General features: G+C 37.0%; 4 protein-coding genes across 7 annotated transcripts; 1 reads left to right on the top strand and 3 right to left on the bottom strand.

Moving 5' to 3' along the window:
- Positions 1 to 64: 64 nt before the first annotated feature.
- LOC113709519 (CDP-diacylglycerol--glycerol-3-phosphate 3-phosphatidyltransferase 1, chloroplastic-like) lies at positions 65 to 3840 on the bottom strand. The gene is made up of 8 exons (XM_027232300.2): positions 3107 to 3840; positions 2073 to 2139; positions 1871 to 1945; positions 1659 to 1710; positions 1165 to 1250; positions 1008 to 1082; positions 491 to 585; positions 65 to 403 (listed from the first exon to the last, which is right to left on the bottom strand). The coding sequence occupies exons 1-8, from the start codon at positions 3625 to 3627 to the stop codon at positions 310 to 312; spliced, it is 1065 nt and encodes a 354-aa protein (XP_027088101.2). The 5' UTR covers positions 3628 to 3840; the 3' UTR covers positions 65 to 309.
- Positions 3841 to 6248: 2408 nt separating this feature from the next.
- Positions 6249 to 9258, top strand: LOC113708888 (probable serine/threonine-protein kinase PBL23). Its single transcript, XM_027231580.2, has 5 exons — positions 6249 to 6651; positions 7108 to 7289; positions 7371 to 7560; positions 7758 to 8149; positions 8619 to 9258. Exons 1-5 carry the CDS (start codon positions 6492 to 6494, stop codon positions 8850 to 8852), a joined length of 1158 nt encoding a protein of 385 aa, XP_027087381.2. The 5' UTR covers positions 6249 to 6491; the 3' UTR covers positions 8853 to 9258.
- Positions 9259 to 11621: 2363 nt separating this feature from the next.
- On the bottom strand, positions 11622 to 21454 carry LOC113709514 (phospholipase A I-like). 4 transcript variants are annotated; one of them, XR_003452727.2, is made up of 19 exons: positions 20448 to 21449; positions 19596 to 19743; positions 19338 to 19416; positions 19077 to 19230; positions 18786 to 18995; positions 18459 to 18704; positions 18204 to 18366; positions 17861 to 18121; positions 17658 to 17779; positions 17109 to 17270; positions 16796 to 16988; positions 16538 to 16674; positions 15724 to 15862; positions 15064 to 15267; positions 14489 to 14969; positions 14172 to 14388; positions 13970 to 14059; positions 12763 to 13289; positions 11622 to 11909 (listed from the first exon to the last, which is right to left on the bottom strand). XR_003452727.2 is itself a non-coding variant. In XM_027232293.2 (18 exons), the coding sequence occupies exons 1-17, from the start codon at positions 21141 to 21143 to the stop codon at positions 13898 to 13900; spliced, it is 3774 nt and encodes a 1257-aa protein (XP_027088094.1). In that variant the 5' UTR covers positions 21144 to 21454; the 3' UTR covers positions 12479 to 13289; positions 13894 to 13897. The 4 variants fall into 4 exon arrangements, 3 of the variants coding, with proteins under 3 accessions (XP_027088094.1, XP_027088092.1, XP_027088093.1); XM_027232293.2 differs by lacking the exon at positions 11622 to 11909 and having other exon boundaries at positions 12479 to 13289; positions 13894 to 14059; positions 20448 to 21454; XM_027232291.2 differs by lacking the exon at positions 11622 to 11909 and having other exon boundaries at positions 12479 to 13289.
- A 1257-nt stretch (positions 21455 to 22711) lies between these two features.
- LOC113709351 (N6-mAMP deaminase-like) lies at positions 22712 to 25845 on the bottom strand. Its single transcript, XM_027232098.2, has 11 exons — positions 25594 to 25845; positions 25208 to 25278; positions 25020 to 25111; positions 24879 to 24938; positions 24464 to 24694; positions 24301 to 24377; positions 24132 to 24201; positions 23925 to 24038; positions 23519 to 23585; positions 23194 to 23298; positions 22712 to 23102 (listed from the first exon to the last, which is right to left on the bottom strand). The coding sequence occupies exons 1-11, from the start codon at positions 25671 to 25673 to the stop codon at positions 22978 to 22980; spliced, it is 1092 nt and encodes a 363-aa protein (XP_027087899.1). The 5' UTR covers positions 25674 to 25845; the 3' UTR covers positions 22712 to 22977.
- Positions 25846 to 27700: the final 1855 nt, after the last annotated feature.

Genomic DNA, 27700 nt, shown 5'->3' with positions numbered 1-27700 from the left:
AATTGCATACGAGCATGAATATTAATCTGTCATCAATTGTTGTAAATTCGAGGCTATAGCAAAAGGCGTAAAAAGTGTTTTATTTAAAAAAAATAAAATAAAATTTGGCGTTCTCATGTACAATGATTCTGTTAAGTACAAAAATACATCTGAAGCATTACTTTCTCTTCCAAAAGAAAGAAAGAAAAAGATAAAAAATATACAAGAAAAGTGAACATAAACTCATGACTCTGTTTAAAAAAAAAAAAGCAAAAACACAAAATTCCAGCTCTGCTTTTGCTCTGGACCAGAAAAGCACATAAATTTAGGCTACAACGAAGTTGCCATTGACTTGGACCCGGTCTTTAGGTGTTGTATTCCATATGCGGCTGTTGAACCGACAGTTGTTAGAGCAACCAACCAACTGAGAAGCATGCCATGTGTTATTCCGGTGTAAAATGACACAATTCTACTACATGAAATGCCAAACTACTTCCCCAAAGTAAAGTACCTCAGATATGTAATGTATGACTGTGTTTCCTCGCTACCAAATTCTGGTTGCAGAAGAGCTGCAGCAACTAGGACCAATTGGAGAACTGTGTTCAACTGTCAACATATATATCAGAACTTAGCTAAAAAGAAATAAAATTTATATTTAGGATGAATCAAGTGAGCAATATACAGCTGATCCAATACAGTCATCCTAACAATTTCCCGCACGTCCTCTCATGATATTAGTGTGCTAAGTAATCACTAGAAGCAGATCCCGACTCAGTTAGCTTCCTCTTTTCTTTTTTCCCTGCTTAAAATGACCTTGGTTTGCCACTGAAAACAACTTACTAACATGCAGATAGAGATTTCATCTTTTAGTTATGAGAAACCCATCCTTCCCTCTTCCTATCTCTTCTTGGCACATTTAAAGAGGACATGAAGAAGCATATCAAACTGCTCTCACTAAATTGATGGATTTCTGATTATTGTGCTGCATCTTTTTCACCAAGTACCCAGGCCTGAGAAAATGAACATACCTTGCTTATCAAGAGAGGTTCAACTTTCTCAGGGCAAGTCCCATCAAGGTTGAAGAAATCAAACCAACTCTTCCACTGTTACAAGAATTTAACTCAATAGTGTCAAGCAAAGATAGAGCAGCTTAGTCATAAAGAGCTTCAGGTAGATCTCCCTCACCTGCCATTGCAAACTGCTAGCTCTTTTATAGACTGCCCCGCCAACAAGGGCAACATCACGCAACACAACAAGCGCAACAAGTCCGGCTACAAAAGATAAAAGACCAATTGAATAAGTTTCTAAAGAAAGGATGATATTATCTTCAAAAATTTAATTTTAATCCTAGAAATTTCTCTTGTATCAGTTGGCCATATAACTGGCAGACTTGCATAAATATATCTTTGACAAAGTTTCTAGCTCAAAAGGTGGACATCTCTTTTGTAAAGAAAATTAACATCACACAAAGGGGAATATCTGACATACAATTATTTGGTACTAAGTATACAGAAAATAAATTACTAATTGTTTTAGAAAAAGAAAAAGAGTAATTTTTTTGTCACCACACTGTTACTTGCAATGTTACCAATGGCATTAGATATTTGATCAGTAGTTCTTCGATTTAAAAAAAATGACAAAAAAGGCACATACAAGTAGGAAACCAATTACACACTTACGGTGCAGAAGACCTTTATAAACCATGCCCAAAGCAACAGATCCAATTAGTACCTGCACCCATGAATGCAATGAAATACTGAGAAAAATTACACTAACCAAGTAATGCTGTGAAAAAGATGTCACATTCATTTATTAGAAGTGTAAGACAAAAGGAAAACAATATTAAAATTTTTTAATGTAATCGGGCAGCCAAGAAAAAGTTGATTATTACCTTGTCAGCAAGAGGATCAAGGTAGGAACCCACCACAGAATTGATTCCCATCTTCCTGGCCAAGTAACCATCTAGCTACAAAATTGGAAAAATTAGAAGATATTGGCATCCATCCAGCTACAAGGAAGATTGGAAAACTTAGAAGATATTGGCATCTCCTCGTATCAAACATCCAATAATGACAAGACTAGAATTCCCATACCCAATCAGTCACACCAGAGATACCTAGACCAACAAATGCTGAAAGATACATTTCATGGGTGATCATCCTGCAAAGTCAATTAGAACAATACTTTATAATGGCCAAATATACAAGACAAGTTGAATAATAGAACTGTTGGTTAAGAGCACAGTTGAATAACTGAATGTAGAGGTGACTGAATAAGCATCTTACTCCTATAACACTATTCCCACATGCAATGATAAGCAAACTAGACTGAAATACTATAGTACCAACCCAACACATCATATTTCAACTCTATTTGCCAAAGCAAATGCAAACACGCGCACAAAGAGAAGATAAACCTTTCAAGGATTCTAGTACAAGCATGTTTAGGAGATAATAATGGGATACTCAGTGCTAAAATTTTGGCTTAAACTGTTATATAATGTTCCTCAAGGCCCATGTGCTATCATAAACCTGATCAAGAAACAAACAATAAATAAAAGGGGGAAAAAAGGAGGAAGCAGCAAAACAAAACCCAGTAATAGAGGATTACTCACATATCCTCATCGAGGATCAGTATTGCAGAAAACAAAGATCACTATACTACTTTTGATTCCTAATGTAGTATGCAAAGGTACATTGTTACTAAACAACCGATAAATGTTGTGCAGGTTCATAATCCAACAGTCATTATTGTCTTTCAAGGTTGCCTGAAGCCTGGACTGCACTAAGAGATAAATCCTAATTTCTTAGAACGACCACTTTCTCATGTATGTTTAGCAACTAAAATCCGACTAAACAAATTAGCAAGCAGTAAAATTATGGACTTTTACAAATTAATATTCTTTACTTCTCCATCTTGTTCAATTATGCTTGGATACATCACAGAGAAAAGGTTGTAATTGAGTTTTACCATAAAGTTTTCAGCAAAATGTGGTTTTTCCCCTTCATTTCACCATCAATATCGAAAGCACGTAAACATTTTATATTTTCCGCATGAATCAAAAAACCAACAAACATATTAAATTCATGAATTTAAAAAAAGGGCCAAATTTGAAAAAGAAATATACCATCCAAGCAGTGGGCCGGAGACTAATCGACCGAAAGAAATAAAATTGGGAAGATTCAAATAGCTATCAGTAACTTTGACCAGAGCATCAGAATCAGTATGATCAAGCTTGGACCCATTAAATCCCTCACTATATTTCTTCTCCTTGCTGTTTAAATCCTGAAACCGTAGTTTGTACGTAATAATGTTATTCAGGGCATATGGGACCCTGGGTGAAAGATTGAGCAAGGCGACGTCGCATTGGAGGTGAAGGGGAGTGGCGGATTGAGATAGCTTCCAAGGGGGCGACGAGAGAAATAGAGGGCCAAAAGTGGACGAAGGGATAGGAGAGAGAAAATGGGGCCGAAGAAAAAATGGGTTTTTGATAATGTTACTATTGGAATTGTGGGATATGTAGGACTGGGAACTGGAGCAGAGGGAGACGAAGGTTCTAGCAGAAGAAGAAACAGAATTAGGGTTTTGAAGCGGGGATTTCGTGGATTGGGAAATTAGGGCTTTAAGGATTGATCGGAAGAATGCCATGGGCGATGATGGTCAAGCATTGTTTTTGCAGTTGCAGAAAGGTGGAAAGACAGTTTGAAGGTTAGGGTTTTACAAAGGGTTTTAGAGGAAGAAGATGACACGTGGCAAGTTTACACGTGTTACAGTCAGAGGAGCGGTTTTCTTTTTTTGTTTTGGAAAAATTTTCCTTTTTGGGTTTCATTCTCCTGGCTGTGCTATTTCAATTGTGTTATTTGAGATACGGCTAAGTATTTCTATTTTGAGTATATTTCTTGGAGTAAATAATGAAGAGAGTAAAATGCAGTTTTCAAACCCAAACTGTAACCGTTGAGTAATTTTGGTACTCAACCAACTAGGGGTAGATGGCCGCCATGGAGAGATTTAAAGCTTTTCTTGGATGTAGAGGAAGGGATTATTTGCATTCTAAAAAATCTAGAATTTCCTGAAAAATTTCACCAGTAGATACATAGACTAATAGGCATCCGAATAGGTATGTGGCGATTCAATTTCCTTCAAATTTCCCGTTTTGATCCATTTGGTCCTTCTTTCCCCATATAGGAGTAGTTGTAGAATGGAATGTATTGTATGAAAAAAAAAAAAAGAGTAATTTTGATACTCAAACTTCACAAAAACAAATTTGGTATTTGACGTTATAAAATTTAATCACAATACACTCATTGGAATTCTTCACATTCATTCCTACTATTAAAAAAATACATGCTGTGTATGTCAACAAAATTATAAACCAATATCAAAAAAATTGGAAAACAACACTCAAACTAGATTCCAAAGAAAGTTTCAAAACCTAATATTGAACGAAAAGATCCAAAGAAAAACCTTTCTCTATCTTTGTGACACTTTTGACTTGTCTCTCAATATTTTTCAATATTTTCGAATATTTTTAAAATTTTGCTGACATACACGTGATAGGATGTGACTTTTTCCAAAAGGAATTTAAAAAAAAAATTCCATCAAGTGAAGTATGCTTAAATATTATAATATTGAGTACCAAATTTGTTTTGAAATATATTCTCTCTAAAGGAAAATATATTTCTCTCTTTTTTTTTTTTTTGCTTTGTCAACAAATGTTACTAGGAACTACATAAGAACAATCAAATAAATTTGATAGATGAAGTTATTGTTGTCCAATAAATATATGGGACGTGAATTTAGCATGACAGGGTGTGGATTTAACCCCTCTCGTTCAAATACGGCATGTTTCATAATTGAATGAGCAATTTATTTATATATGAATGTATATTTTATGTTGGCTTGGAACATCACATGAGGTATCCTTAGATCTGCAAATGAACTCGAGCCGCTCGCGAAACTCGAATTCGAGATCAAAATATTAAGTTCGAGTATATATATATATATATATATATATATATATATATATATATTAGGTATATATATATATTTTTATTTTAAGTATAAAATTACATATATATTCTTAATATTTTATTATTTATTAAGAAAAAATATTATTTTATTTATTTTTTTAAAAATAAAATAATTATTTTTTATTTATTTCGAGCTCGAGCTTTAAGTTGCCAGCTCGTCAAGCTCGAGTTCAATAAAATTAAATCAAGACTAGGTTCAATTAAACCAAAACTCGACTCGGTTCGACTCGTTTGCAACCTTAGGTATCCTCTTCTCTCGGTTGTATGGGATTTAGTGATGATATTCCATAAACTTGAACTAGAAGCAGCCATTTATTCTGCTTACCCATCCAATGCCAAGAAAGGATTTAGTCAACTTTGCAATAACTTGGTCATATTCATACGATATATCTATAATAGAAAAAATTCTTCAAAACATCCCTTAGATTTTGTCAAATAAATTTTTTTGTCTTTTATTTTTAAAATAATAATTTTACATCCCTTATAGGATCAAGTTGATAAAATTCGGTCCAACTTAATTGTTTGGATAGTCATTTTCCACCGAAAAATGATCTTTGTTTTCCGTGAACACATTTCCCTATCACCTTTTTACCTCACATACATCAAATCACTACAGTAATTTTCCAACGAAAAATCCATAGAAAATGCAATCCAAACACAATAAGTTTTCGACCACTTTTTATTTTGAACCCACTCACACGTGATCATTTTTTCAGAGGCAAAAAGGTTTTATCTCATATATAATTAAATAAATGGTTTAATCCGTCGGTATTTTTAACCCTAAAAAAGTAAGATATAACCCTACTTATATTCATTTTTTCCTAAAAAATTGAGATCTGACCTAATCCATATTCATTTTGCCACTAAAAAATTGGGATGTGATGTGACCTTTTTGTACATGAAAAATGACTGCAAGCTGGTCTGTAGTAATTTCAGGCTCAAAAGTGATCGAAAATTTAGAATGGGATCAAATTTTGCTAATTTGAATTTTTAAGGGACATAAAGTTAATATTTTAAAAATAAAGGATAAAAAAATCATTTGACAAAATCTGAGGGAGGTTTTCAACAATTTTCCGTTTATAATATTCCGCTTATAATATTCTCGTACTTCTCTGCCTAAGACTTTAACGAATATAACGGGCTTCCATGTCATTAGCTGCCTGAAAGTAGTTACTTCCACGACCCCAATTGAGTTTCTTACCAAATCTTCTTCCAACACTTTTTTTTTCTTTCTTTTTTCCTGTGAATGAACAACCTTCTTTAAGTTCAAAAACAATACATTCTTTAGCTTTCTTTTTCCTTTATGATGCCAGCTTGAATTTAATTAATCTGAAAATATCCTTCGGCTCCGAGGAGGTATTGAAACATTACCTGGCATTGTCAATAAATGAAAGAGAAAGATGGAAAGATACCACATTTTGTGATTGTTTTCGAACCTGAGAAGGTTTGTTGGGAAAATCAAAAGGAGGGGTGTGGAAGGAGATGAGATTATTGGCCTGTTGCACAATGCAGCGCAGCACCACAATGAGGAAGGCACCTTTGAAAGCATCTAAGAGTTCTATCAACGACTTGAAGATCTCCAAGAAATATGATGACTCTGATGCATTGTCCACCATTGTCAGAAGTGTTTCTCTGAATACAGGTTACCCCAACCAAACAATATTTCATCTCGTCTTTCATTTTCGAGCTTTTTTTTCCCCTTTTTGTTTGGCGATTTATGTATCTGATAGGTTTAATCTATACAAAGTATGTGCATTTTACACCTGAACATGGTTTTTGCAAGTGTGCAGAAAATGTCAAATGTTACTTTGTGCTCCAGCATTCTTAACAGACTTAATAATGTTTGATCAATCCTCTTTTTTGACCTTAAGGCTTGTAGGAAATAACTGAATGCATTAAAATTGATCACCTTGTTAAGAACAAGAAGATTTCAACACAATTTCCTGACCACACTAGATTCTTCTTCCCAAATGCACAAGCGCAAGCCTTTGCAACATAGAGATTATGAGATTGCAGGAATATAAGCTGATTGTCTTGTTGCTTAAGATTTATCTTGTTATAACCCGTATTATACACACGAGTGTGATTATCTATTCAGGCCCTAGTAAACAAAGAACAGTAGCTGAGGACATACTTCGTTATGGACATGTTAAAGTTGCAGCAGAGGTATTCACATTTCGCGAACTCGCAGCTGCAACAGACAATTTCAATTCTGAACTACTGGTGGGAGAAGGAGGATTTGGAAGGGTCTATATGGGACGCCTCAAGAAAACCGATCAAGTATCTCTCTCTCTCTCTCTCTCACACACACACACACACACATATTTGAAGTATCATGACCATCCTTGTTCCCATTTAAAGGTTGTTGCAGTCAAGCAACTTGACAGGAATGGACTTCAAGGAAATAGGGAGTTTCTAGCAGAAGTTCTGACACTAAGCCTTGTTCACCACCCAAACCTCGTAAATCTCATAGGGTATTGTGCTGATGGCCGCCAAAGAATTTTGGTCTACGAGTACATGCGTAATGGATCACTAGAAGATCACCTCTTTGGTAAGCACAATATTAAGTTCGGGGACAGCGACATTTCCCATGGAGAACGATCCCAAGAAGCAGTATCAATTATTTGTCAAAACATACATTATTGTTTTGGTTTTATCCTTCGACAACATGCTAATTGGTCAATAGTATAAAGATTGTTTGTGCTTTATGTCTTACATTACATTCTAATGATGTTATCTGTTTTTCAGATATTCCTCCACATAAGAAGCCTCTAGATTGGTTTACTCGGATGAAAATAGCTAAAGGTGCAGCACAAGGACTCGAGTACTTGCACGACACAGCCAACCCACAAATCATCTATCGCGATCTAAAAGCATCTAACATCTTATTAGATGATGAGTTTAATCCTAAGCTCTCTGATTTTGGACTTGCTAAGTTAGGTCCAACAGGAGACAAAGATCATGTCTCCACCAGGGTAATGGGGACCTATGGCTACTGTGCTCCAGAGTATGCAATGACAGGCCAACTGACGACGAAATCTGACATCTATAGTTTTGGGGTGGTCTTGTTGGAGATCATCACAGGAAGGAGAGCTATCGATAATACAAGGCCTACAGCAGAGCAGAACCTGATTTCTTGGGTTAGTTTCTGGATTTGCTATTTTTGAATTGACTAAAGAAGCTTCGGCACTTATTTCTATAACTTAAAGAACCAGTAACCAAGCCATCTTTCGTTCTGAGATACCTTAATGTTCATTTGGATAATTGGATGCAAGATTTTTTTGGGTTCAGTATTCTGCACTAACAATTTGAAAGTCAAAAGGCAAATATTCTACACGTCTGTCTGCAGGAGTAATCATGTCAATTGGAGTAATAGCTATACTATACTATGGTACTGAACAAGAAACGTTTCAATATAGTTTATTTGTATAAATTTTTATTGTCATGTTGAATACATGTGCAAGGCAGGTGCATTTTCCTAGTTCATGTAAAATGGGGTAATAGCTATACTATGGTACTTACCAAGAAATGTTTCCCAACAATGTAGTTGGTTTTAACATTCTTTGATTGTCATTTAGTTTGCCCATGATTTTGTTCTCATTCTTGCAGGCAAAACCTTATTTTAAAGATAGAAGACAATTTACATTCCTGGCTGACCCTTTGCTGGAAGGGGATTACCCTGTAAAGTGTCTTCATCAAGCTGTTGCTGTTGCGGCTATGTGCCTCCAAGATGAAGCTAGCACCAGGCCTTTCATTGGCGATGTTGTTACTGCTCTCGAGTATCTAGCCATGAGCACAGATGAAAGCTTCAGCGACGAAGAAGAAGCGATAGATTTTCAGTAGACATAGAAAATCATTTGCTGACACTCATAGAGTCAGAAAATTAAATGAGGCCATAGACATTCCTATCCCATTGAGAAGGTATCCTTATATGAGAAGGTATCCTTAATTGACCTATCCCATTTTGCATTTGACAGGAAGAAAAAAGGAAAAAGAGAGAAACAGGAAGAAGAAAAATGGTAATTGACGACTTTTGGGAAGTCACAAGTTGTATAGTACCCTCAAAGGAGGGGGTTAAGAGTGTTTCTAGCCATTGAGAGACAAAGTATTAAACAGTTCCCTGTTATGAAGTCTGTAGGTTATCATCTTATCTGTCAAAAGATTAGCTAATGGTTGCTCTATTTGCATTGATGCTTCAGTATCCTCATTAGATATAAGCACATGTACCTCAGTACATTGACATTTGAACATTAAAAAGCACATTTTCTTGAATCTTCCACCTGCAACCTATATCTGTTACTTCACATAAAGGAATCCGAACTGGTAAGTTTCTAAATTCAATGCAGCATAATGTGCCTGCTACAGAACCTTATACATGATCACTTAAACACCTGAATACATAAAAATTCAGAACACAACAATGTAGTTGTATTTGTTTGAAATAAGCCTGGAAACAGTTGTAGGATATCATGCTTTTAACCTTGGAAATGTGCAGCTTGACAAGCAGAAATTACACTAGTTAAATGGAGTTACCCGTGACTGCATAAACATGTTTACATTCAATTGATACTTCTAAGTTCCTGTCTAGCGTACAACTAAATATCAAATTACATGAAGAAAGGGGACATGAACCAAGTACATGGTCAATATAAAAGTAATCTTCTCTTTGATGAACCAAGAGAAAGAAAAAGAGACAGAAAAGGTCCTCTTAGCTAGAGGCAGTGAGGATCTTGAGGTAGCACTATTTGGGATCAGTGCCTTCAGACTCGGATGGCCAAGCAACAACTGATCTGGCTTTTGTTAAAGACCACAAAAACCAATTGCATATGTGACAAATTCCTAAACAGGGACACCATGTACAACCAATTGCCCTCTTCCTGTAAAGGTCCTCAATCTTTAAGGGAAGCTGTTATGAGAAAGTAAACGTCATACATGATCCTCATACCTGCGGAAGGTACTACTCATCAATAAAAACATACCAAGTGAAGTACTTCAGCACGGTACCATACCAGTGGCTGGAGGTTCATTACCTGAGGAATTATACTGAAGCATGAAAAAGTTGAGATAAAGGAACTGAATCACAGTTTCTGATATTCACAGGCAACTTTTTGACGTGTATCATTTAATTTTGATGCTAAATAAACATGGAAAATCAGGTCCCATAAGATAGGAAGTCCATGAGAAAGATAGAATGTTATCTGAAAACTTTCTCCTGCCTAACAACCTTATGAAGCATCAAACTAATGCTCCATAAGACTATGGTACTAGACCTCAAACTCCTTCATATCAGCTCTGAGATTTCTATAACTGAACCGAGGAAATTCACCCAATCGATGGCTGTCGGATACTTCCACCATTGAGCACATGCCTGGTCGCACACCAGAACCTGTACCTCCTCTTCTTTTCTTCCTCCTCCATGTCAAATTCAAGAACCTGAAACTAGGCCAGGATTTAATTCCAGTGGATGTGAAGTCCTGGACATGTCTCTGAGGTTGTACAGAGCTTCCACAGCAGTCTACTTCCAGTCTTCGGAAATACTCAATCTCCTTCTTGAGAAGTGATCCAACCGTCCCCCTTGTGCCAACTTCAACTGGAGCACCTGTACCCATTTGTTCAGGCAACTTGCTAGTTATGTTGCTGACACTATATATCGTTTGTCTGTACACTGCCATGGCACCAAAGAATTGGTATGGAAGAAAGGTTGTTTGAAGCCTTTTAGGTCCTTGTCTTTGATGAAAGTGTGCTTTTAAGTTTGGATCACCTCATCTTTGATTTGCTTTACTACATGCTTTATCCAAAGTGGACAGCATGGGAAGTATGATTATAAAAGCAGCAGTGGGAATATGATCATCATATATGTTTGCAATCAAAGCAAATAAAAAGTCCTAACTGTTCCCCCTTTTTGACTTCTTGATCATGCAATTGCTTGCATATGTAACACACCCTTCATCATGATCAAGGTTCTTTCACTATTTTTTTCCCCTCTCAATGGGAGTAGTAGTTCAAGTCTCCAATGTTCATTTTCTCCTTTTTTTCTTCACATAATCGCATTTTCTAAGAATTGAGCCTGTAGCAACTGTTACCGGTTAGTCAAGAACTTTTAATGCCAGGAATCAAACGTGGTGTGTGAAACAGGCCTAAATTGCCATTGTCAATAGGCAGTTAAGAAGGATAATGACCGCTTTAGCACCGTACGAATGCACTCAAATGGTTCACTTGGGATGTAGAATGATTACTTGCGAATTGCCATCAATTGCTCGATCTTTTGAGTGCTTGTTTGGACGGACTGAGTCGTTAGAAACCATAAATACGCATCAGGCATTTCATTTTGTTTATCAAATTGAAAATGTTTATATGCGTGTGGGGTTCTTCTTGCTTTTCTTTCCACTTTTACTAATGGCGGATTCTTAAAGTGGAATTGTTGTTGAACGGTTTCAACATAATCTGCTTCAATACAAAAATTTGCAGCTTCAGGCCACTAATTGATGGAATCCAGTTTTGGTGGTGGAATAGTTCAGCTAGTCTGCTTCCATGGTTGAACAAAAGCATGCTTGCACATTGGTGGTATCTAACAAGAAAACTGTATGGGTTACTTACTCTGGTACATATCGCTGATTGAAAAGTCAGAAACCACTAAATATATCACCTCCATCTTCAAATCCATCATTTGCTGGGAGTCGTACACATTAGACTATCTATCAGATCATCGGAGGCAGGTAGAAAGGCATTCCTATCTAAGAAAACATTGACGGCGTACATATATATGTTCCAAATTTGCAAAATTAACAATCGGCTGCTTACGTTTCAATTGTACAATACTCCTCTAAACACCAATGTGAATTTGTGCAATTTGTCCACCATTTAACAGCAGAAGTGAGATAATACACAAGGTACTGGAAACTGAAACATGGTGAAATAGAAGATCGGTAAGTATGGAAATGGCATGGCATTGAGTCGGAATATATTCATTCTTCAGCGGTGACAGAGAGAGATAAATATATGAACTTGCATTTCTACTCTTGCCTTCAAATGTATAAAACAAAAACAAGACATTAAAGTTTGAATTAACTTTCAATAAAGCCCACGTTTTGACTAAGCCCTAATCCCCGGACAAGAATATTATGCAAGCAACACCCTCGACAGTTGACAGTTTTATTGTTGGAAAAACCAAGAATTTCCATTCACAATCATATTCAATTGCCTTTGTTGCATGGCTTCCATGACATGGTGGCTTCCCAGAATTTATAATTTAACCGTGGACATGAGAATATGACTTCAATTATCTAAAGAACAATTTTGTAAAGAATTTGATGGCAGCATGAATCATTTTTGATGCCCCTAAAGAATATGCAGTATTACAATTTTCTGCTCTACAATCAAAACACAGAAACGATATCAGAAGTTTATCTGTCCAGGAAAACAAGAACATCGCATAAAAATAATATAACCAACTTAAAACCAACAACATCTCAAGAAATTAGCGCATTGCAATGTAATGCTCTTGATAAAACTGAAAGATGCTTTATTCAAATAGTTATCAAATAAATTACAAGCCTCAAACTTGAAGAGCTTGCGCTCTCTCCTTTACTTTTTCCATTTTTTCCCTAACCCCCATTGTTGTTTTTTACTCTTTCAAATTTTTTTTATCCAATTTTCCTTTATTTGGATTTACATTTTCACGTATAATATAGGATTTTCTCAATATCATCTCGTATGTACTTTACAGTCTACACTGAAAAAATGATGCACATACCTCGGCAAGGCAAGAGCATGCTGCTGTCAAAGACCATTCAACTTGCACCTCTTTAGTCAGAAAAAGTTAAAATGGCTGGATCACATTATACTGGGAAGGTGGCATGAATATCTGAGGCTGCGATGCAAGGCAAGAGCATTTTGTAAGGCTACATCTACTCTTGAACCACTCTGAAACAGTGAGTCATACAACTGGCAGACAAACTGAGACAATTCCTCCTCATCATCATCCCAGTAATAATGTGAAGGTGCTCCGTTTTTTTCAGGTTCACTGTCTTCCCAGTCACTTATTGGACTGGCAGGTTCCATGTCTTCATCTTCTGCTTCTTCATCTCCAATCTCAAACTTCCCATTCTCTACAGCATTAAATTCACCAGACCCCTGGAATGTTGCCAACTGTGTTTCTTCAGGTTCAGCAGAAGGGCATATGACTGCTTTAGCACCAGAATCAAGAAGTGATTTGATCAAAGCCTGGGTAGGCCCGTAGATGCCAGTGAAGATTATAATCCTATCCCTCCAAGCCCCAACCTGGGTGTCAATACAAAGCAAGAGAATTGGTCTCGACAACAGACATGCTAAATGAATCACAAGTATCCAAATATCTAATATGCTACCAACTTGAAAGGCCGATATGCAAATCCCAAAATTTAGGGAACATAATAACAGGCTGAGAATGTCATTAGGGTAAACATAACTATTCTCTTCCAGAGGATAGAGTTTCCCAGACATTTATATTTTCAAAAGATTAGCAAAAGCAGTATTAAAATCTGAACCAAAGTATACTCAGACACTTTTCTTTTAAACCTTTTTCCACCGTTTCCCTAAATCAACAATTTAAGTGGGTAAAAATTGCTAAGGAAACTGCACAAAATGATTCTGAATGCTGAAGCACTTGTAAAAATACCAAAACTACAACTTTGGGGCAATTTACACAACCTCGCTTACTAAAAGTACCTTGACAGACAAAAGTATCAAGGGAAAAGGAAGACAAAGAGGAGTAGAATGAAGAAGAGGTTAAGGGGATTGATAGAACAATGAATCATTGAGGCATAAACTCTTTGTTTTTAAAAACCACACTGATTTACTTAGTTTAATAGTATCAAATGCCAGTTTTGAGTAACCACTATTTTACCGAATCATAGGATGGTTTCTCTAGAATTCATTAAGAATGGAAAGCCAAATGAAAGCAGATGTAAACTAGGCCACACCATCAGACGAACATCTTCTGGAGTTAAGTGAACAGAAGGAACAGTCCTACGGAACATATATGCAGCAATTTCTCGATCATCTTCCATAACCTTCAGAATATTCCAAAAGGAAATCAGATTAGTAATAGTCAGTTAGTGAAACTAAATTAAGTACAAAAAGGAAAAATAGAAATAACACAAAAAGGAAATCAGATTAGCATACTTGTGTTTGTCTTCCAATATATCGATGAACAACACCTCCAATTTGGAAGTAGGGCCTACACGAAACCAGGTCAGAAATTGTAGAAATGTCTGTGATAATTGATGCATTCTTCCTACGTCGTCCTCGAAACATTGCCAGTAGGCTATATTTTACAGTCTGCAGAAATTTTTCTGCTAGTTCTCCCGGCTCAGCAACCACAAACACTTCATTCTGCCAACTATATTGGGAAAAGAAAGGAAAAAAAAAAAAGACGCTTAAGTAAAAATGAAACAGCATTCACATGTTTTGTCGGTAGAAGATGATGATGCAAATGTTACCTTAATATGGACCCATATATATCATTTTGCAGAGCCAAATGTATCAGTCCAACTTGAGAAGAATTCCTTAGTTTGTCATGCAGTGAAAGGACAGGTAAAGTCAATTGCCTGCGTCTGGCAGGAGAGTCAGGCGGTGAAGCAGTTGTTTTTGCAGATTGGGATCCATCCAAGCTTAAAGGAGGAACCAAATCAATCCGGCCAACCCTCTGATACCCAAAATCTGGACTGTAGAACGGGGGGCTTGATGGGAAGCTCCCAGTAAACAAAGGTGATGTAAATGGTGTTGGGAATGTAGACCCTGCAGTTGCTCTGAGGGTGCCTGATATATCATTCACTAGAGATAGCTTTATTCCAGAGCGACCACAAAACGTCTCAAGTGAGCGTGCATGATGAAAAACTCTTCCAGAATCTGGACTGTTAGAAGCCTCAACAAGAAGCACGGCTTGTCTCCAGCCTATAGAGGGGCTGTTGTCATCTAGCACTGCCAACACACAAGACTTCAAAGCTAAGGACAATAAACATCAAAATAGAATCAAACCTCTGAGTAGACAACAATAAGAATTCAGCACATATACCAGATTTTAAACCTTTCGCTTTAACAAACTGCTGAGACTTTAGACTATCTGGAAATTTTTCATCATGTGAATTCTCCAGCAAACTCTCACATACAGTTCTAAATGACATAGAGTTCTTCTTGATGTAATCATCTGTGGCAGCCTCCAATCTCAACCAAACCGTTGGATCAGTCTCATCTAGCTCCATCTCACAACGCTCATCGACTGCCATTGCAAACAAAGAAAATCTCGGTTGATAAATAATCTAGAAGTTAAAAATAACATTATGCAAACATTCAGCACTATTATGATCAGGCAGCTTGATTTCTACTCCCCTAGTTTGACAACCCAAACTCAAAAGCAAAAGCAGGAGGAAGAAATCAAATCCGATTTTTTTTTTTAAAAAAAAAACACTCCAAGTGCTTGTCCTACTGGTTTCTTAGATGCTGATACAAAACAGAGTATTTCAATAACTGTTTGAAATTCTCCTCGTAAATTAAAACATATAAAAGCTAGCTTTATAGATGCATGCACTTACATTAGAGGCGCTATACTTCAATGTAGCTTTCTGCTCAATAAAAACTAAAATTTAGTTTACTTTAAGCCCAAAAAAAACCCTAAAAAATGCCACAGTTTGGAGTTCATAATTAACACATTTACTAATAGATAGAAATGGTGTACCTGGATTGAACCGAAAATATTGTATGTCAGGAAGCATAGTGAGCAACGTGCTTAAAGCTTCCTCCACACGATCAACTGAGCATGCACTTTCAATCAACACCTGACCAGTATCCAAATAACGCCATCCTCCTTTCCGAACCTAGCATAGCATGAAAACAGTAGCACAACAATAACTAAACAAACAAGATGAAGAAGCAACAATAAAACATGTACATCTCAAACTATCACATCATCTCAGTTATCTTTAAACACCCATGCTCGCCCAGCTGCCCACCCTCATTCCATCTCTTGATGGAAAAAAAAATTGTGTAAAAGAAAGTGAAGAAAAAATAAGATGAGAAAAGAAAACTATTGTATTTAGGTAAACGAGTTTAAATTTCTCAGACAATTGATTAGGTGAGAATGACCTAAAGAACAGGCCATCTGCTCCTAGGTAATAGCCTCCTGATAATTATAAGCAAAATAGCAACAAATGCAAGTGACTTGGAGTTGAAAGTAATACTGGCCAGCCAAAAATTCATGATCACAAATAAATTTCATATAATCTGATGTACATGATATCTGTGAACCCTTACTGTTACCTTCAAGTCTTTTAACAAAAATATTGATCCATAATCATTTACTGCATGAAAAATAAATTTGGTTTTAAAACATAGAATGGATTTGCAACACCTTTCAGATATTATAACTTCCTAGCACACATGCTCTTTAACTTACTTGGTTGGGGGATCTCCTGCAGGGGGTGGGGCAGGGGGAAGGTGGGGTGATAAAACTAAGTCAAGTCTCCAAAGAAGCTTCAGGAAAATCGAACTACCTTGGTAGGGACAGAACAACATCCAATTGACACTAAGCAATCAATTCTAGCATCTGGCCATAATAATTGTGCTTCTCGTACGGCAAAAATAGTAGGATTATTTGCAACAATAGCTCCATCCTGCCAACGGTAAGCACCTATGAAAACAAGACAAGAAAGAGGAGCTCAGGTGAAGATGCAGGTGACAAAGCTAGGAAAACCAAACATAAAAAACGAGAACAATATGAGCGGTAACTCAGCAAGAACTGAAACAAATACCGTCAGAGAAATCATCAAGGTAATATGGTGCAGCAGAAGATGCTCTTATAGCTTGCCATACGTGGTGCTTACAACTTCCAAGAAAGGCGTTCCTCTTGGATCCAACTTGGGCTCCAGATGTTGCTGCTCCAAGGCCACCTGTTGTCAAGTTCTCAGAAATTGCGGAGGAAATCTCTGGAGTCCCAGCAGGGTACTGCACTTCATCACAAATAAAAAGAGGAAAATAAAGCAAAACATATAAACCCTAACAAGAGACCTACAAAGAAAATACAGACGTAAAGATTGAATAATAGATAATCTCCTCACAAGGCACCTGGTAATTGCGGAATATGAAAGGCTGAGCTGGTGCAACACTGACAAGAGTTGATACCACAAATACTTTGGGAACCCGTTTAACAGCTGATTCTATCAGAAGATCTCCATCCTCATCAGCACACATCTCCTTCAATAATCGCTCAAACTGATCTGCACTGTGCTGGAAGATGATAAAAGATAAGTCTCTAGTATAAAGACATAAAGGTGAATGTCATTCAAAGGGAAAAAAGAAGCACACAAGAAGTCTCCAAAGAGAGAACAAACACTCTCTTAACCAATATCACTTACTAAACATCTCTAGGACATACAAGAATGCAAAGGGTATAATCATTTTATTACTTCTTCAAGAAAAAAAGTACCCCGCAAGGGAATATTAGTCATCTCAACTCCAAATAAGAGGGGAAACTTTAAACAAATCAATAGAAAAAGGAGAAAACTCTGAGAGCACTTTTAAAAGTAATTCACATTCTCCTCAATATAGGTAATAGGGGCTAACATTATTTCACTGAAGAAAAAGAAATTGGGTGCAAAATAGAGCATTACATACTTTGGATCCGTGCACAACAACTCTGAAACTCTGAGATGAGCTTTTGTAAAGTTGATCCAATTTTTCTCTCCAACTTGCTGCTTCATTGTCCTTCGGAACAGGTTCAGCAAAAACAAGTTTCCCTGGAAAATGTGGGGAAAAATAACATCATAAGAAGGTATAGGAACCACAAAGTGGAATGCCTTTTTATGCAGAGAGCACACCTAGCTCTTTGTATATCTCTTCACATCTTTCCAAGGACATCAATTTAATTGCAAGAGCAACTGCAAGCATGCCACCCGTTGATGTACCACAAATAAGGTCAAACAGCTCATGTATCTGTTTCCCAGTGCCCTTTTCAATTTCCTTGAGCATCCTGACAGTTGCCAGACCTTTCATGCCACCACCATCCATGGAAAGGATACGCAGCCCACGCTTTGGGACTTGCCGGCCTCTAATAGCACGCCGCAGAACCTCATTTTCGCCTGAGATTGCACAAACACGTCTCATCTTTCTGGAGATCTAAAGAGAATTGATAGCTAAACATGGATTTCAACATTGACAAACCAAGTATAGCCAAAGCACGAGCTGCAGCTTTATTCACACGTGGCTCGGATGCAACTGTCAGTCGTACAAGAAGATCCCTCAAACTTTCTGAAGTAACGAGTGTATGCCGATTCTCCAAGCAGAAAGCTAAATTTCCCACTGCCAATAAAGCTAATGTTTGTACCTGATCGATACAAAAAGTCCTTTCAGACAAATAGTGAAGATTAAGTTTAAAAAAAAAAAAACACACAAAAAGAAGCTCTAAGAGAAGTATACCTCCGTATTTCTATGGGCGCATAATAATTTCAAAGATTTTAGTATATCCTTAGTCAACATTTTCTGAGCCACAATATCAGACGTAAAAGCCAACTTAACCACAACTTGCAGCACAGATATTACTTCTTCTTGACTGGCAGATTTCAGCACTCCTTCAATTGGTTGCATGATGTCAGTCTTTATCAACTGCATTGCCACAGAAACATCTGAAGCAAGAGATGAAAGAGCAGAACAAGCTTGCTCAACCTGCGAAGAAAGCACGAATAATTAGACCTCACACCTGATGTGAAATTAAGACAAAGACAGACAACAAATTGAGTAACAAACCACGTGTTGATTGTCGCTACTTATCATACTTATGAGCTGCCGCACTGCATTCTCATCTTTCCCAACGACAACCCGATTTCCCTCATCTTGCATTATCTTTGCCAGAGCAGATGCAAGCAAAGGGTGATGACAAGAAGAAAACCGGAATATGAGAGAAAAGAAGGCACTCAGTTTATGCCGAGATGCAACAAAGTAAGAACTGTTCTCCATCTGGAAGAATCAGAGAAGAAAAGGAGTACTTAGCACTGATAGTAGAACACCAAAAAATGGGAATAGATAATTGTCTAATACCTCTATCTGCACATTCAATGATCTAAGATTGTCATCTGCAACAATCCTGATATTTGCAAGAGACAAATGACGAAGTTTATGCAATGGTAAGATATCAGGGAGGAACTCCATTGGATTTCCAAATAGCCTTAGAACCCGCAACTCAGCCATAGACCTGTCATAAGCTGGAAATGAATTAGGCCTCAAGGACAATAATTATAACCAAATTCAGGCATAAGCAGGTATAAATCTTCAACCAGTGATAAAGGTAGCTTCAATGACCTGAAATCAAGAAGAGGCCGGACCAATTTGTTGTGTTCCAGAGACAATTCAAGTAATCCATCACATTGCCTTAGTTCAGCTGTAACAATATCATATCAAGACGAGCCAGAAAATACCATGGTCACAACAACAGATGAAATAAGCATATATCTTTGATTTAGTTCAATTAATAACATAAAATACAGTCACAAGTAACATCCCTGGAGATGATACGAGATATGTAATCAACATTGTATGCAACATATAATTGGATCTTACCAGGAACAGAGGCCAGCAGGTTGAAGTCAACTGCAAGAACTTTCAAGTTTTTTAGCCCACCAAGCTCAGGTGGCAAAGTTAATAGCTTGTTGTTATCAAGATATAGCTTCTCAAGTAGTGGCAGTTGGGTTACCTCCACAGGCAAGACCTGTAATAGCAACAACAGATTGTAAAGAATTAGTAAACCTCTAAAAACTAAATTAAATTAAATAAAATCCCAGCCCCCTGCGAACAACCTCTAAAAACTAAATTAAAAGAGAGAGAGAGAGAGAGAGAGAGAGAGAGAGAGAGAGAGATTCTGTCTTCATTAACATCCTCAAACCATAAAGTACCAAAGTCATCTTGCTACTCCTGATTAGCTTAAACCAACCTCCATGAGAATAATAGAAAATCTTCTCCTCTATGCTACTGCTTCTTAACAAATTCAAAGGAGGCATTCTTGCGAATATTTGACACTGGACCAGTAATAAAGTGGGGAACATTGGGCTACCAATAGCTATTGTCATGAACAGTTTTGCCACCCTATAACTTCTACTAATATAAACAGTCATAAGTTCATCAAAGAGAAAATCATAGAACAATAAGTAAATCTTCCATCTTTTTTTTTTCCTGTATGTCCCCTACTACAACGATTATAGTACGAAGAACCATACGAATCACACTGTGATAATTTTTCTGTTCATCTCTCCCATTTTTTCTGTTCCAGTTGGTGGCAAATGCAGAATACTCTATAAACCATATTGGCTTTAAGGAAAGAAAAGGCAAAAGTAGACATTGCATTTGCATCTTATAAAACTGAAGAACACCACAAAATCTATCATCAAAAGAATACCATATGAAATGAATACTCACTGATAATCCCAGACCACAGAGACTGACCAAAGTGACACTCTTCCAATGCTCAGCACACCCTACGACAGCCCCAACCCCAGCTCCGTGCCCTGCTCCAGCCCCCTCCGCAGCCGCACCTCCACCTCCAACCCCATTCGCAAAATTTGACCTCATCAGCCTCACAAAAACTCCCATCCCATCACTCTGCTGGCCCGATCCCCCAACTCTCCACATTATAACCCCCTTCAACGGCTCCCTCCTCTTCACCACCCTCATCTCCACTCCCACCTCTCCCCCAAAATCCTCCCCAGCCACGCCGCTGGCCACACTACCCTCCCCACTTTCAACAATCTCGCCGCCATTTTCCAAATTTCTAGGACTCTTCTCCTTCTCGTTCATTTCAACTTCGACAGTGTCCTGCGGCGACGGCAGCGCGACCATGACCTGCGACTGGAGCCGGAGAGCGACCTGATCCTCATCCTCGCCGGCAGTCCAGTCGAGGTCAACTCGAAACCCGAATTGCTCATGATTATTTTCCTGTGAAAGCATTGCAAGGGATGAGCTGAATGACGAGGACCCACCCACGCCGGCGGCCGACGACGCCGACGACGATCGTGATGACCTTGGGCTGGCGTCATCCAATGCGTCATCGGCGCCGTAGCTTAAGGTGACATGGAAAGTATCCGATGGACGTTTCCAGCCCAACCCCCACGACATTGTTGAATTTGGATTTCCTTTGTTTTCTGTTGGTCATCAAATTTTATTGGACAAATTCGATCTGATTAAATTTGAACGAAAATGGTGATTGACATATCATTTTTCTGTAAACTTTTTATAGGGTTTTAGAGAAATCGTTACTCTCTCATGAGTGTGGAGAGAGAAGAAGAGAGACAAAATAATGTGTTTTTTTTTCCCCCCCCCAGTTTCAGTAGTGCAGTTTCTCCGATAAGAGGCGGGTTCAATGAGCAAGAAGACAACTCAAAAGACGCCGTCGGCTCTCGGCTTGCTTACTTCGTCAATAATCCAGAAGTCAGACCAACCATTTACGACGACGTGTCCTCTGGAATATGCACCGACCAATTATTTCATTCTACATTTTTATTTTCTTTTTTAAAACATTTCATAATTGTTTTATTTTATTTTTGGGAAAAGAGAGTATACTTTTGCGTTACTTCTAAAGCACTCATCGGGGAAGGGTCCGATATCCAGCTACCTTAAATCATCCTTTTGGTTGTTTAATTGCATTAATTCACTCAATAATCTTCCACTTGCTTTACTTCAATACAAATCCTTATACTCCTATAAAATTGACCATACCAATGCCTATCCTATGCCCTAATAAAAAAGTTTGGTTAGGGTTGATGACCGAAAATTTTGATAAATCATTTATTCTGTTCTAGATATAATATGTTAATCAAGGAGTCCTCGATACTCGTAAGATAGTAAAAAAATTTAACTAATTTATTAGGATTAATCTTCTTACACCAGTAACAAGAGTTTAACTAATTTGTTAGTATAATTAATCTTTCTTACACCGGCGAGATATAGATGCATCACATTATTTTAATCTAAATTTGATACTGAATTTGAATACCAAACTTTACATTACATATATGATGACGTCCATTTACATCCGCTAACATTATATACACTATCTGTGCATAAAATATTTACCCAATTTATTGTGTCATATTTTCAAATGTAATATCTCGTGGTGTTTTTAAGTCAAACTGCAATTTTTCTTTTTTTAAGATTACAAAGAACCATGATACAGGAAATAAATATAATTAACAAAAAAACCAGCCAACAAATGATGCAAAAACAATTTGTAATACTTTAATATACTGTTGTGTTTTTTATTGCAAAAACAAAGTGGAATTGCATCACTCATTCGTCATCTCTTGAGCTAGTTATCTTGACTAATTATGTCAAAAAAAGTTGTCTTGACTAATTATATGTCAGATGAGCTAATGGACAGCATAACGTGTAACTTGAGATAGAAATACACCATGCAGTATTAGTCCAGCAAATGCAAATATTAAAGAGAATAGTATACATCCCCTGCAAACTTTTGAGAGAGGGCAAAGAGAATTGTCAACAGATACTAAAGGGAGGACAAAAGAGAAGATCTGGATTTGGAGAAACATTTTTGACCAAGCAAAGGGGGAGATGGGAAACTGGAAAGGCAGGGAGCCACAGAGAAAAAGAAATTTGGCATGGAAAGGCAATAATTGGAATGACTGTACCATGGGTACAAATAATAAAGAGGTTAGACATCACAGGAGTAGATGCAAAAAAAATACTTCTCTAGAAACATTCTGGAAACAAATATGAATTTGGGCAACTGTAGAACCTGAAGAGCAGCAACAGTAAATAATAACTAAAACAGGAGGGAGGCATTGCCGATAATCAAGCAAATAACAGCAATAACACAAAACAATGCCAGATAGATCTCTGCAATTCTGAGGAACTTTAGAGCATACTATCTCCCTATCCTGTGAATGGTCTCTGAATGGTGCCAACAGCAGATCATAAAGCTCGTAAACCCTGATTACGCCTTCAGTTCCTTAGAAACTGAGGCAAATATCTCCTTCAGTTCCTCTTTCGCATCATTGCCCGCAAAAATAAAGTTTATGGCATCCCTTGCAAGTGTATGCATTTCCTTCATTCCAAGACCTTGATGAAGTTGAAAAAACTCCAATCAAATTCAGATGAGAGCTAAACATGAACTCTTATCACACGTACCAGAACAAGAATTTGTACAAACCATATGCAGAAGCAGCAAGCCTGTACTCGTGTGATAGGCTAGTAGAAAATACCCCCATGTCATCAGTGCAGAGGCTAACTGGATGTTCTGAATTATACAAATCAGCTGCAACCAGGAATCTTAAGGTTATATAGGTGAAAGAAGAACATCCATTCAAGGGCGAATTTCTTTTTGATTTCAAAGAGGAGGAATTATAAAAAAATAGACATTTCTCATTTCATATTCTAGGCAAAAGTTAATTTGAGTTCAGATAACTTTCCATCTTTATTCAAGATATAAATTAAAAAAAAAAAACAGGAAAGATAGACGAGTTTAGAAGGCCTACCAAAATGGTGAACATCTAACGATGGGATTGTTTCTGTTCTGATGTTCGATGTCAAACAAATCTCAACCTGTGGGCATGCAGTAGATAAAGTCCAGAAGCTCAGCTAAACGAATGTACAATTGCATCAAAAATTTAAATGAGGATGCCTAATATGAGAGAACTTTGATTTGACTCTTTCCAATATGAAAGAACTTTGATTTGACTCTTTTTTTTTTTCCCATGAAAGGATTATTAAGATGAGTAACATGTACACCTTTTTAGAACAACAACAAGAGGACCAAACTTACAATTTATTGAACTTATGAAGTGGGAACAACAAGATGTGCCCTCTTCATTTAGTTGGTTAACCAAAAATAGAAACCATTGCAGCACTGAATCTCCTGCTCTTCAAGAAAGAATTACATACCGGGATCTTAAATGACTTTAATTTTCTCCAATGGTCTTCCTCAAAGTAGCAGGCATGGCCAATTCTTCCAGGAAGAAAATCTAGCATTGCATGCACTTCCTCTGAATTCGGTACCTACAAGCACTAAGTTACAAAAACAAGATACTCAGAATGACCAGTAATAGACCAGTAACAAAAGCTAAAGAAAGAGGGACAAGCCAAATGCACCTCCCCAGAGTGCAGAGTTACAGAAAGTCCTTGCTCTTTGGCAAACTTCAAAGCAGGCAAAAATGTTTGCCTACGTATCAAAAAGCGCAAAAATATTTTACACCTCTAGGGTGAATAATGGATGAAACAAGAACATAATGATCCAAAATTATATAGCAGAGAGAACTACCATTCACCAATTACAGGATTGCCAGAAAGGTCAATTCCCACAACTCCTAAATCCTTCATTTGTAGAGCAAGCTTAACCTTGAAAAGGCAAATAAGCAAAGTCAATACTTGGCTACCGAAATACAGATACATATCAAATGTCTGATACTATCTCGTTAACATACTGTTTCCATTGCAGCCTCCGTTGATTCACGCCGGTCAATACTTAGAAGAAGTCTCACACATATCTTTTTCCTTCGACTTTCACTATTTCTATCATTAGCAGGATGAGAATTTTCAATAGCTTCCGCATCTAGTTTATGAGCAAAATCAACATCAACATTGTTGACGGCCCTTAAACCTTCCACAACAGCTTGCATGTATGATTCTTTGCTCATCCCTTTTGAATCGTTTCTCTGTATCATTACAAAGATAACAGTCCTTTACTAAAACAACTAATGGCCTATACTCGCATTGCCTAACTGGTTGACAAGACAATAATTTCTGAAAATAGTTCGAGAAGCAAGAGGACTCCACACCGCCCCTAATTCGAGTAATGAAATACATAGTAGCAAAGCCCGATTAACATAACACAAGTACCTTCGGAGTTGTTCTCAGTTCCAAATACACGACATTTTCAGCTGCAAAATCTTCAACTACCTATCAGCCATGACAGGGAAAAATTTTATTCCTAATATCTGCAGCACAATCAAAATGATCATCCGAGGGAATCTTTTATACCTCCTTAGTAATTTTTGTAACAGTTTTGTGGTCAGTAGTAATAAGGTGGATCAAATCGAACAACTTGAAAACCTCAACCAGTGAACGATCATCTGAAAATGATTTAGACTAAGTCAGTTCTGGTCTATCTCAGAATATTCAGGAACCAAATTTAGAGATTGCAAAACCAAGTGACAAAATGGACATACGTTTTAGGATGACCTGCTCAAAATCTGAGAAAACTATAGTTCCCTTATCTCCCAATTCTCTTGCAAGTTCCCTGCCCATAGAAATCTCAAACCAATAGGTGTTATTTTGAGTCAACACATAACAACAAAAGAACACAAAAAAAAAAAAAAGCGAAAAAAAAACTTTCATTTTCTACTTAATACCAACATAGTAGCAATTAGTCAAAAGTTATCCAAAAAGCAGTCAACTTTGAGATGAATTCAGAGACCAAGTATGAAGTTAGATGAAGTGAAGTTAATAAGCAAAACCCAGGTGCCCTTTTACTTTAATTATCATCAAACAATCAAAATCAAGAAACCAACAGCCCGAAAATTGTAGCATTCGGAGAGACAGAAAAGGAGCATACAGCAAAGTGGAGTCCCGGATGGAGCCATTAAGATGTGCGTGTAGTTCAATCTTTGGCATAGTTTTCCACCATTCTTCCATCTCTTTCTGGTGGGATGCTTTTTTTTGTTGGTTGTCTTGGGTGAGAGAGATTTCTGGTTCTTGATTTGAGCAGGCCTGACGGTTTACTTCAGCGGGTGGAGCACGGTAAATTCAGGCGTCACAATTAGCTCTGTTTGTTTGACACTTTCGTCGCGGAAGAAAAAGTGAAGTGAAGTGGAGTGAAATAATGGAAAAGAAAATTAACTTTTTGGCATGTGCTTGATTAACAAGAAAATGATGCAAAAAAAAATATAAATTTTTATGTTTGTTTAGCCAGAAAGTCACGAAAAAAATTAGTGAGTGTGTTCATTAATTAGAAAATATTTAATATTGAACTTCTTTATTTTTTGTATTTAATATATGTAAAAACAAGCAATAGTTATCATAGTTTGCATATTGGAAGAGTTGTTTACTTAAAAATTAATCAGGTTCTTTAACAATAAGCTTAAGTTTATGTGTGTGTGTGTGTGTGTAAGTTATTTCAAATATATATATAAACATAAAAAAAGGAGCTTAAATGTAAAAGAAAAAAAATACTAATGCCATATGAATTCAATAAATTACTAATTCATTAATTATTAAAATAAGAATAGCATGTCTAACTACAAAGCCGGTTTTGAATTATAAATTCTAAAATACTCTAATTTATGTAGAAATTTAAAGTGGAGAAAATATTTTAAAAAAAAGGAAATTGTTAAAAAAATCTGATTAATTAAAATTTTCCCGTGACTCACTTTCGTATCAATTTTAGTAAGAAAATTTTATAAAAAAAAAAAATGAGCGGTTGCAGGAAAATTTTATGTAATGGATCCCATAAACTTGCAGGCAAACAAACGTTCAGAATTTACGGGAAAGTTATTTTCTTTCACTTTCCTTCCCTCCTCCTCCTGAAAAACAAACACACAAGAAATCTACGCGAGTCAAATTTATTGGGCCTATCAACTGGAGCACTTGTATAATCGTTGCAGGAAAAGCTCTCATCTCTTGAACCAAACTTGTCCCAGCAACACACGGTATTAAAAGCCCAGTTTGATCGTTCTACATTTTTGGACTTTGGGCCAATGTAAGAGAGTTAATCTTCTTTTTTTTTTTTTTTTTTGAGAAAACTAAAATGGCAATAATCTTTCTTTTTTTGGTTGAGGAAAAAAAAATGAAAACAATCTAACCAAAGCTATCATATGAGGTAAAATCTTAGGGATCTCATGAATTGCCATTGGCAATGTACGCCAAATCACTTCCGGCGAGCTCGATTCCGTTTGAATTGCATTTTTTTTTTGGAATTTTGTGAGTTTTTATAATGTAATGTATGTAAGGTAAAAATATATATTTGAAAACGTGTTAAGCAAATATTTTCACAAAAAACTCAAAAAAAAAAATTTTTTTCTCACCAAAACTAACTTTACACCAAGAAAGTGCAACTACTTAATACTTTAGCCCAAGAAAACATGGGTTGTCTTGCATCTGTTCCAACCCTGCAGTCAATCTTCAGAGACAATCTCCATAAATTCGCTGAAGTTTCTGCAGAAATTGCAGGCTACTGAGGCATTTACTATTCAGTATTGGTGGGCAACAAAGAGCCATGTGGATGTTCTCGCTTGTCCCTTAATGTAAATGCACAACTGCTACGGTACTAATATCTTATGTTTCATCAGCCATGGTGGGGTAGGAAGGACTGAGGGAGGAAATGCAGCATCTGTGTAGTTTACTGAGGAGCGCGCAAAACGAGGAAGTTTTTGAGAATTAACCTAAAGAATTTTCAGAAGGATAATGATAATAGTACACCTAAAAAAAAGTCCTGCATTTCATCTTTTTTTTTTGCTTTTAAAGGGAGGATATCCGCCCCGGGGTCGGCTCGACTAGTGTTGGGGTAGTTTCATTAGGTCTTGGCACCGTTAGAGCTATAATCGAGTCGAGTTCGAGCGAGTAGTATTGTTAGAACTCGAGCTCGAGTTCGAAGCTTGCTCGCAATACTCGAGCTAGACTCGTATGGGTTCGAGTGCATGCGAGTCTTATCGAGCTCGGTCAAG

The sequence above is a fragment of the Coffea arabica genome, chromosome 9c (assembly GCF_036785885.1).
Source record: "Coffea arabica cultivar ET-39 chromosome 9c, Coffea Arabica ET-39 HiFi, whole genome shotgun sequence".
In the NCBI taxonomy this organism is placed as follows: Eukaryota; Viridiplantae; Streptophyta; class Magnoliopsida; order Gentianales; family Rubiaceae; genus Coffea; species Coffea arabica.
Note: the sequence above shows the minus strand (reverse complement) of the source record. Positions and strands in the feature narration are given on the sequence as shown.